This window comes from Oncorhynchus masou, unplaced genomic scaffold (genome assembly GCF_036934945.1).
Source record: "Oncorhynchus masou masou isolate Uvic2021 unplaced genomic scaffold, UVic_Omas_1.1 unplaced_scaffold_9125, whole genome shotgun sequence".
Classification (NCBI taxonomy): Eukaryota; Metazoa; Chordata; class Actinopteri; order Salmoniformes; family Salmonidae; genus Oncorhynchus; species Oncorhynchus masou.
The window spans coordinates 1-11,283 of record NW_027015602.1 but is presented as its reverse complement, the minus strand read 5'-3'; the positions used below and the strand labels follow the sequence as shown (position 1 = coordinate 11,283).

The 11,283-nt window shown below is 42.1% G+C and overlaps 1 protein-coding gene across 1 annotated transcript; it reads right to left on the bottom strand.

The window, feature by feature from the left end:
- Window positions 1-10,666: 10,666 nt before the first annotated feature.
- On the bottom strand, window positions 10,667-11,176 carry LOC135538122 (uncharacterized; the record flags this gene model as incomplete). The annotated part of the gene is made up of 1 exon (XM_064964105.1): window positions 10,667-11,176. A coding segment is annotated over one exon (510 nt), but the record flags the coding sequence as incomplete, so codon positions are not given.
- Window positions 11,177-11,283: the final 107 nt, after the last annotated feature.

The following is an 11,283-nucleotide window of genomic DNA, read 5'->3' as shown; positions in this document are numbered from 1 at the left end:
TTGTATTCAGCATCTCTCAGTAAGGTCTACTACACCTGTTGTATTCAGCATCTCACAGTAAGGTCTACTACACCTGTTGTATTCAGCATCTCAAAGTAAGGTCTACTACACCTGTTGTATTCAGCATGTGACAATACCAGAGTGGACACACTCACTATATAACACACATTGTTTTATGAGCAAACCATCCGTACAGTTGGAAATGCGATGGAAACCCATTTCACTTGCAGTTTTTATACAGTAAATGGGAATTTAACCGCAAAACGATTTGTATGTGGACGACATCATCATGTACAGCCTTTAATATGCAACAAGTCGATGTGACAGAAACATCTCTGGAGGGAAAAAACACCGGGGAAGAAGATCTATCGCCAGTTGGATGGAAATCCAGCTCCTTTCACAAATGGGTCTTTCTCTCAACCAACATGATTCTCTCATACACTTTCTGTCTCTCTCTCAACCAACATGATTCTCTCATACACTTTCTGTCTTTCTCTCAACCAACATGATTCTCTCATACACCTTCTGTCTCTCTCAACCAACATGATTCTCTCATACACTTTCTGTCTCTCTCAACCAACATGATTCTCTCATACACTTTCTGTCTTTCTCTCAACCAACATGATTCTCTCATACACTTTCTGTCTGTCTCTCAACCAACATGATTCTCTCATACACTTTCTGTCTCTCTCAACCAACATGAGTCACTCATACACTTTCTGTCTGTCTCTCAACCAACATGATTCTCTCATACACTTTCTGTCTCTCTCTCAACCAACATGATTCTCTCATACACTTTCTGTCTCTCTCAACCAACATGATTCTCTCATACACTTTCTGTCTCTCTCTCAACCAACATGATTCTCTCATACACTTTCTGTCTCTCTCAACCAACATGATTTCTCATACACTTTCTGTCTCTCTCTGATTCTCTCATACACTTTCTGTCTCTCTCTCAACCAACATGATTCTCTCATACACTTTCTGTCTGTCTCTCAACCAACATGATTCTCTCATACACTTTCTGTCTCTCTCTCAACCAACATGATTCTCTCATACACTTTCTGTCTCTCTCAACCAACATGATTCTCTCATACACTTTCTGTCTCTCTCAACCAACATGATTCTCTAATACACTTTCTGTCTCTCTCTCAACCAACATGATTCTCTCATACACTTTCTGTCTGTCTCTCAACCAACATGATTCTCTCATACACTTTCTGTCTCTCTCTCAACCAACATGATTCTCTCATACACTTTCTGTCTGTCTCTCAACCAACATGATTCTCTCATACACTTTCTGTCTCTCTCAACCAACATGATTCTCTCATACACTTTCTGTCTCTCTCAACCAACATGATTCTCTCATACACTTTCTGTCTCTCTCAACCAACATGATTCTCTCATACACTTTCTGTCTCTCTCAACCAACATGATTCTCTCATACACTTTCTGTCTCTCTCAACCAACATGATTCTCTCATACACTTTCTGTCTCTCTCAACCAACATGATTCTCTCATACACTTTCTGTCTCTCTCAACCAACATGATTCTCTCATACACTTTCTGTCTCTCTCTCAACCAACATGATTCTCTCATACACTTTCTGTCTGTCTCTCAACCAACATGATTCTCTCATACACTTTCTGTCTCTCTCTCAACCAACATGATTCTCTCATACACTTTCTGTCTCTCTCAACCAACATGATTCTCTCATACACTTTCTGTCTCTCTCAACCAACATGATTCTCTCATACACTTTCTGTCTCTCTCTCAACCAACATGATTCTCTCATACACTTTCTGTCTGTCTCTCAACCAACATGATTCTCTCATACACTTTCTGTCTCTCTCTCAACCAACATGATTCTCTCATACACTTTCTGTCTGTCTCTCAACCAACATGATTCTCTCATATACTTTCTGTCTCTCTCAACCAACATGATTCTCTCATACACTTTCTGTCTTTCTCTCAACCAACATGATTCTCTCATACACTTTCTGTCTGTCTCTCAACCAACATGATTCTCTCATACACTTTCTGTCTCTCTCAACCAACATGAGTCACTCATACACTTTCTGTCTGTCTCTCAACCAACATGATTCTCTCATACACTTTCTGTCTCTCTCTCAACCAACATGATTCTCTCATACACTTTCTGTCTCTCTCAACCAACATGATTCTCTCATACACTTTCTGTCTCTCTCAACCAACATGATTCTCTCATACACTTTCTGTCTCTCTCAACCAACATGATTCTCTCATACACTTTCTGTCTCTCTCAACCAACATGATTCTCTCATACACTTTCTGTCTCTCTCTCAACCAACATGATTCTCTCATACACTTTCTGTCTGTCTCTCAACCAACATGATTCTCTCATACACTTTGTCTCTCTCTCAACCAACATGATTCTCTCATACACTTTCTGTCTCTCTCAACCAACATGATTCTCTCATACACTTTCTGTCTCTCTCAACCAACATGATTCTCTCATACACTTTCTGTCTCTCTCTCAACCAACATGATTCTCTCATACACTTTCTGTCTGTCTCTCAACCAACATGATTCTCTCATACACTTTCTGTCTGTCTCTCAACCAACATGATTCTCTCATACACTTTCTGTCTCTCTCTCAACCAACATGATTCTCTCATACACTTTCTGTCTCTCTCAACCAACATGATTCTCTCATACACTTTCTGTCTCTCTCAACCAACATGATTCTCTCATACACTTTCTGTCTCTCTCAACCAACATGATTCTCTCATACACTTTCTGTCTCTCTCAACCAACATGATTCTCTCATACACTTTCTGTCTCTCTCAACCAACATGATTCTCTCATACACTTTCTGTCTGTCTCTCTCAACCAACATGATTCTCTCATACACTTTCTGTCTCTCTCTCAACCAACATGATTCTCTCATACACTTTCTGTCTCTCTCAACCAACATGATTCTCTCATACACTTTCTGTCTGTCTCTCTCAACCAACATGATTCTCTCATACACTTTCTGTCTGTCTCTCTCAACCAACATGATTCTCTCATACACTTTTTGTCTCTCTCTCAACCAACATGATTCTCTCATACACTTTCTGTCTGTCTCTCAACCAACACGATTCTCTCATACACTTTCTGTCTCTCTCAACCAACATGATTCTCTCATACACTTTCTGTCTCTCTCAACCAACATGATTCTCTCATACACTTTCTGTCTGTCTCTCAACCAACATGATTCTCTCATACACTTTCTGTCTCTCTCTCAACCAACATGATTCTCTCATACACTTTCTGTCTGTCTCTCAACCAACATGATTCTCTCATACACTTTCTGTCTCTCTCTCAACCAACATGATTCTCTCATACACTTTCTGTCTCTCTCTCAACCAACATGATTCTCTCATACACTTTCTGTCTGTCTCTCAACCAACATGATTCTCTCATACACGTTCTGTCTCTCTCTCAACCAACATGATTCTCTCATACACTTTCTGTCTCTCTCTCAACCAACATGATTCTCTCATACACTTTCTGTCTCTCTCTCAACCAACATGATTCTCTCATACACTTTCTGTCTCTCTCTCAACCAACATGAGTCACTCATACACTTTCTGTCTCTCTCTCAACCAACATGAGTCTCTCATACACTTTCTGTCTCTCTCTCAACCAACATGATTCTCTCATACACTTTCTGTCTCTCTCTCAACCAACATGAGTCACTCATACACTTTCTGTCTCTCTCTCAACCAACATGAGTCTCTCATACACTTTCTGTCTCTCTCTCAACCAACATGATTCTCTCATACACTTTCTGTCTCTCTCTAAACCAACATGATTCTCTCATACACTTTCTGTCTCTCTCTCAACCAACATGAGTCTCTCATACTCGTTCTGTCTTTGACTCATTTCTCTCTCCCCCCTCCCCCCACTCTGACTGAAGTAGACTGGAGTACTTTACCGGTAAAAATGGTACCATCCTCATTCAGAAGGACCTCCTCTGTAGAAACACAATGCCACATGGTCAACAACAACACATCATGTCAGTTGTCAGTTTGTAAAGAGTTAAAGAGCAATAGCTTTAAGAACAGAGTTACAGTTTGTGCTTGTGTAAAGGAAGTGTGTGTGTGTTTTTTGACTTACCTGCTTTACAGATCCATTCTAGATATCCGTTTAGCTCTCTCTCTATTTGCTGCTGGCGTCTCAATTTGAGGAACTCTGCACGGTTCTCTACACGCTCTCTCTCTTTGGCAAACTCTCTGTAGGGGTTGTGCACACACTCACAATCACATACTGGTAACATACTATATCTAGTACACATACTAGGGTCACACACTCACACATGTCCATGTGCGCGCGCACACACACACACACACACACACACACACACACACACACACACACACACACACACACACACACACACACACACACACACACACACACACACACACACACACACACAAACAAACAAACAAACAAACAAACAAACACACACACACACACACAGCAGGCAAAATCTCTAGTCACATGTGAATGAATAGCGCTCCCCTTTTCTGAAGAGTTCCATAAATTGGCATCCATGGATTACTAGGCTCTCCCAAGACTCCCTGGCGCACGGGCGCAATAAAAGCATGTGTGTGTGTCTCTACTGTGTGTCTCTACTGTGTGTGTGTGTCTCTACTGTGTGTCTCTACTGTGTGTGTCTCTACTGTGTGTGCGTGTCTCTACTGTGTGTGCGTGTCTCTACTGTGTGTGTGTGTGTCTACTGTGTGTCTCTACTGTGCGTGTCTCTACTGTGTGTGTGTCTCTACTGTGTGTGTGTGTCTCTACTGTGTGTGTGTGTGTGTCTCTACTGTGTGTGTGTGTCTCTACTGTGTGTGTGTGTGTCTCTACTGTGTGTGTCTGTCTCTACTGTGTGTGTGTGTGTTTGTCTTTACTGTGTGTGTGCGTGTGTCTCTACTGTGTGTGTGTGTCTCTACTGTGTGTGTGTGTCTCTACTGTGTGTGCGTGTCTCTACTGTGTGTGCGTGTCTACTGTGTGTGTGTGTCTCTACTGTGTGTGCGTGTCTCTACTGTGTGTGTGTTTCTCTACTGTGTGTGCGTGTCTCTACTGTGTGTGTGTCTTCCCGTCCGCTGTGTGTGTCTCTACTGTGTGTGTCTCTATTGTGTGTGTGTGTCTCTACTGTGTGTGTGTGTGTGTGTCTCTACTGTGTGTGTGTGTCTCTGCTGTGTGTGCGTGTCTCTACTGTGTGTGTGTGTCTCTACTGTGTGTGCGTGTCTCTACTGTGTGTGCGTGTCTCTACTGTGTGTGTGTCTTCCTGTCCGCTGTGCGTGTCTCTACTGTGTGTGTGTGTCTCTACTGTGTGTGTGTGTCTCTACTGTGTGTGCGTGTCTCTACTGTGTGTGTGTGTCTTCCCGTCCGCTGTGCGTGTCTCTACTGTGTGTGTGTCTTCCCGTCCGCTGTGTGTGTCTCTACTGTGTGTGTGTGTCTCTACTGTGTGTGTGTGTCTATACTGTGTGTGTGTGTGTCTCTACTGTGTGTGTGTGTCTCTACTGTGTGTGCGTGTCTCTACTGTGTGTGTGTGTCTCTACTGTGTGTGGGTCTCTGCTGTGTGTGTGTGTCTCTACTGTGTGTGCGTGTCTCTACTGTGTGTGTGTGTGTCTACTGTGTGTGTGTGTCTCTACTGTGTGTGTGTGTCTCTACTGTGTGTGTGTCTCTACTGTGCGTGTGTGTGTCTCTACTGTGTGTGTGTGTCTCTACTGTGTGTGTGTCTCTACTGTGTGTGTGTGTGTCTCTACTGTGTGTGTGTGTCTTCCCGTCCGCTGTGCGTCAGTGAATTTGGGGCGAACCCAGATTAGCAGAGTTCAGTCAGTGTGAGGGGATTGAGGGGTGAGCTCCGTTGAAAATGCCTGTCAAATGAGCAGGTTAACCAACACACAGACTCCTCTCGAAGAAATGCCTGATAATCACGTCATCATAATGGAATAATTGAATAACATCGCCCTGAGCTCAGCTGAATAGGGTTGATGTTACAGATTTAGGATTAGTGTTAAAATACTCTTAGGATCACTCTTTGAAAAACGTCAATCTAGGAGTTGTGAAGTCGTGTTTATATGTGTTAAAGACCATTCTATTCACTCAGGATATCTGTCAGGATAAGTGTTTAACACTGTTATAGATGTAGTATAACGGTTTAATACTTCTCTGTTACAGAGTTAGATCATTTCTTAAAGAATCTCAGGATAATTCTTAAAGACTATTGGGATAACTATTAAAGACTATTGGGATAACTATTAAAGACTATTGGGATAACTATTAAATACTATTGGGATAACTATTAAAGACTATTGGGATAACTATTAAAGACTATTGGGATAACTATTAAAGACTATTGGGATAACTCTTAAAAACTAGTGGGATAATTCTTAAAGACTATTGGGATAACTCTTAAAGACTCTCAGAATAACTCTTAAAGACTATTGGGATAACTCTTAAAGACTATTGGGATAATTCTTAAAGACTATTGGGATAACTCTTAAAAACCCTCAGGATAATTCTTAAACACTATTGGGATAACTCTTAAAGACTATTGGGATAATTCTTAAAGACTATTGGAATAATTCTTAAAGACTATTGGGATAATTCTTAAAGACTATTGGGATAACTCTTAAAGACTATTGGGATAACTCTTAAAAACTAGTGGGATAATTCTTAAAGACTATTGGGATAACTCTTAAAGACTCTCAGAATAACTCTTAAAGACTATTGGGATAACTCTTAAAGACTATTGGGATAATTCTTAAAGACTATTGGGATAACTCTTAAAAACCCTCAGGATAATTCTTAAACACTATTGGGATAACTCTTAAAGACTATTGGGATAATTCTTAAAGACTATTGGAATAATTCTTAAAGACTATTGGGATAATTCTTAAAGACTATTGGGATCTCTTAAAAACCCTCAGGATAATTCTTAAACACTATTGGGATAACTCTTAAAGACTATTGGGATAATTCTTAAAGACTATTGGAATAATTCTTAAAGACTATTGGGATAATTCTTAAAGACTATCGGGATAACTCTTAAAGACTATTGGGATAACTCTTAAAGACTATTGGGATAACTCTTAAAGACTATTGGGATAACTCTTAAAGACTATTGGGATAACTCTTAAAGACTATTGGGATAACTCTTAAAGACTATTGGGATAACTCTTAAAGACTCTCAGAATAATTCTTAAAGACTATTGGGATAACTCTTAAAGACTATTGGGATAATTCTTAAAGACTATTGGAATAATTCTTAAAGACTATTGGGATAACTCTTAAAGACTATTGGGATAATTCTTAAAGACTATCGGGATAACTCTTAAAGACTATTGGGATAACTCTTAAAGACTATTGGGATAATTCTTAAAGACTATTGGAATAATTCTTAAAGACTATTGGGATAATTCTTAAAGACTATTGGGATAACTCTTAAAGACTATTGGGATAACTCTTAAAGACTATTGGGATAACTCTTAAAGACCCTCAGGATAATTCTTAAAGACTATTGGGATAACTCTTAAAGACCGTCAGGATAATTCTTAAACACTATTGGGATAACTCTAAAAGACTCTCAGGATAATTCTTAAAGACTTCTTAAAGATATTCTAAGCCCTGTCTAAGCCGTGTAGTGGGCTCTACTAAGCTATATGGAATTGTTTTAAGAAGATCATACCAAGGATCATTTAGCTATTTAATTTTCAATTGTAAGACCCCTTGAAATATCAACAAAATCTATAATACAATTATTTGATACACAATTATTTTTGGCCTTACAACTTAAACTGGTGGACTCTTAGGAGAACTCTTAAAGACTCTTAGGATAACTCTTAAAGACTCTTAGGAGAACTCTTAAAGACTCTTAGGATAACTCTTAAAGACTCTTAGGAGAACTCTTAAAGACTCTTAGGAGAACTCTTAAAGACTCTTAGGAGAACTCTTAAAGACTCTTAGGAGAACTCTTAAAGACTCTTAGGAGAACTCTTAAAGACTCTTAGGATAACTAGAAAACCGTCAATTTGGACCTGAGAGACTGTGTTTAGAGAGGGGTGGAGGAGGGAGTATTGAGGAAGGAAAGTTGTGAATGGATCAGTTAAACCTGCACGCACGCACGCACACACACACACGCACACACACACACACGCACGCACGCACGCACGCACGCACGCACACACACACACACACACACACACACACACACACACACACACACACACACACACACACACACACACACACACACACACACACACACACACAGGTGTGCGTATGTACGTACCCTGAGAGGACGCCCAACACCAGATTTAACATGAAGAAGGACCCGATGATGATGAGGGGGATGTAGTACATCCAGTTCCAGGCACTTCCCTCTACATTATTACTCTGGTGAGACAGACAGACATCATTACTCTGGTGAGACAGACAGACATCATTACTCTGGTGAGACAGACAGACATTATTACTCTGGTGAGACAGACAGACATTATTACTCTGGTGAGACAGACATACATCATTACTCTGGTGAGACAGACAGACATCATTACTCTGGTGAGACAGACGAGACATTACTCTGGTGAGACAGACAGACATCATTACTCTGGTGAGACAGACAGACATCATTACTCTGGTGAGACAGACAGACATCATTACTCTGGTGAGACAGACAGACATTATTACTCTGGTGAGACAGACAGACATCATTACTCTGGTGAGACAGACATACATCATTACTCTGGTGAGACAGACAGACAGACAGACATCATTACTCTGGTGAGACAGACAGACATCATTACTCTGGTGAGACAGACAGACATTATTACTCTGGTGAGACAGACAGACATTATTACTCTGGTGAGACAGATAGACATCATTACTCTGGTGAGACAGACAGACATCATTACTCTGGTGAGACAGACAGACATCATTACTCTGATGAGACAGACAGACATCTGCTCTGGTGAGACAGACAGACATCATTACTCTGGAGAGACAGACAGACATCATTACTCTGGAGAGACAGACAGACATCATTACTCTGGTGAGACAGACAGACATCATTACTCTGGAGAGACAGACAGACATCATTACTCTGGTGAGACAGACAGACATCATTACTCTGGAGAGACAGACAGACATCATTACTCTGGAGAGACAGACAGACATCATTACTTCTGGTGAGACAGACAGACATCATTACTCTGGAGAGACAGACAGACATCATTACTCTGGAGAGACAGACCAGACACCATTACTCTGGAGAGACAGAGGACACCATTACTCTGGAGAGACAGAGACATCATTACTCTGGAGAAGACAGACAGATGACAGACAGACAGACAGATTGTCTGAGCTAGCCTCATTATCTGTCTGTCTGACTAACCTCATGTCTGTCTGACAGACAGGAAGTTAGACAGACAGATAGACATACAGAAGGTTAGTCAGTAAGACAGACAGATAGACAGACAGGAAGTTAGTTAGACAGACAGATAAACAGACAGGTTAGTCAGACAGACAGACAGACAGACAGACAGACAGGATGTTAGTCAGACGAACAGACGAGACAGGATGTTAGTCAGACAGATGAGACAGACAGACACAGACAGACAGACAGATCTGAAAAATGTATTAAACTTGCATCTAAAAATGGTTCCATTCCACAAATACCAGTCTGCCCATTTCCATACTTCTTACATCACACTAGCGTGTGTTTTCCCAAACATTTGGAAGGAATGGAATAGAATATGATGTGGACTGTAAATTATACATTGTCTAGATGTGTTGCCAATGAATAATACATTGTGTGGAAATTGGTATTACATTAGCAGACCATAGTGTTCCCTGTGCTGTACATTTATACAAGGATTAGTGATAACAATGAATTCCCTTACAGCACATAGCATAACATGTCGACCCATCCCTCCATGGTGATACTGGAAGGACGGGGGGAGGACAGCGGAACACACTCACTTCATCCCCCCCTACAAACACACACACATACACTTCAACCCCCTAAAATGCACACACACACACACATTCCATCTCCCCACACACACACATACTTCAAGCTAAGCACACACACACACACACACACACACACACACACACACACACACACACACACACACACACACACACACACTTCAACCCCCAAACACCCACACACACATAGTCCATCTCCCCACACACACACACACACTTCCAACCCCCAAACATGCACACACACACAGTCTCACACACACACTTCCACCCCTGCAGCCCTGTATACTCATAGTATATGCTTATATCGATTCCAACCCTCCATGGTGATACATTGGAATACAGTGAGGACAGCAAAGAGAATGTTGTCGGGTGGGTGATCCCATGTAGTTGGGCTAGCCAATAACCTTTACACGTGGTGGCCCATTAGGACACAATCTAGTGATGTCTGTACACATGGCACAACATCATAAATCTCATCTATAGAGGAGAGGGAAAAAGAGGGAGGGGAGAGAGGGGAGGGGGAGAGAGAAGAAAGGGAGCGAGAGAGTAGGGGAAAAAGTGAGGGAGAGAGAGATGAGATTGATTAGAGTTGAAATCAGCATAAGAAAACAGCGAAGTGGTGGTCCAGTAAAATAATTTAAGGGATACGAGATGGGCTGTGTCTCAATGTCTTGTACTGTCTGGGGCTAGGGGTTGAGTTGGGACTGGACCCGTTGGGTCTAGGGGTTGAGTTGGGACTGGACCCGTTGGGTCTAGGGGTTGAGTTGGAACTGGGTCCTTTGGGTCTAGGGGTTGAGTTGGGACTGGGCCCTTTGGGGCTAGGGGTTGAGTTGGGACTGGGCCTTTTGGGTCTAGGGGTTGAGTTGGGACTGGACCGTTTGGGTCTAGGGGTTGAGTTGGGACTGGGCCCTTTGGGGCTAGGGGTTGAGTTGGGACTGGGCCTTTTGGGTCTAGGGGTTGAGTTGGGACTGGACCCTCTGGGTCTAGGGGTTGAGTTGGGACTGGGCCCTGTGGGTCTAGTGGTTGAGTTGGGACTGGGCCCTTTGGGTCTAGGGGTTGAGTTGGGACTCGATCCTTTGGGTCTAGGGGTTGAGTTGGGACTGGGCCCTTTGGGTCTAGGGGTTGAGTTGGAACTGGGCCTGTGGATCTAGGGAAGTGTCTAGGGGTTGAGTTGGGACTGGGCCTGTGGGTCTAGGGAAGTGTCTAGGGGTTGAGTTGGGACTGGGCCTGTTGGTCTAGGGAAGTGTCTAGGGG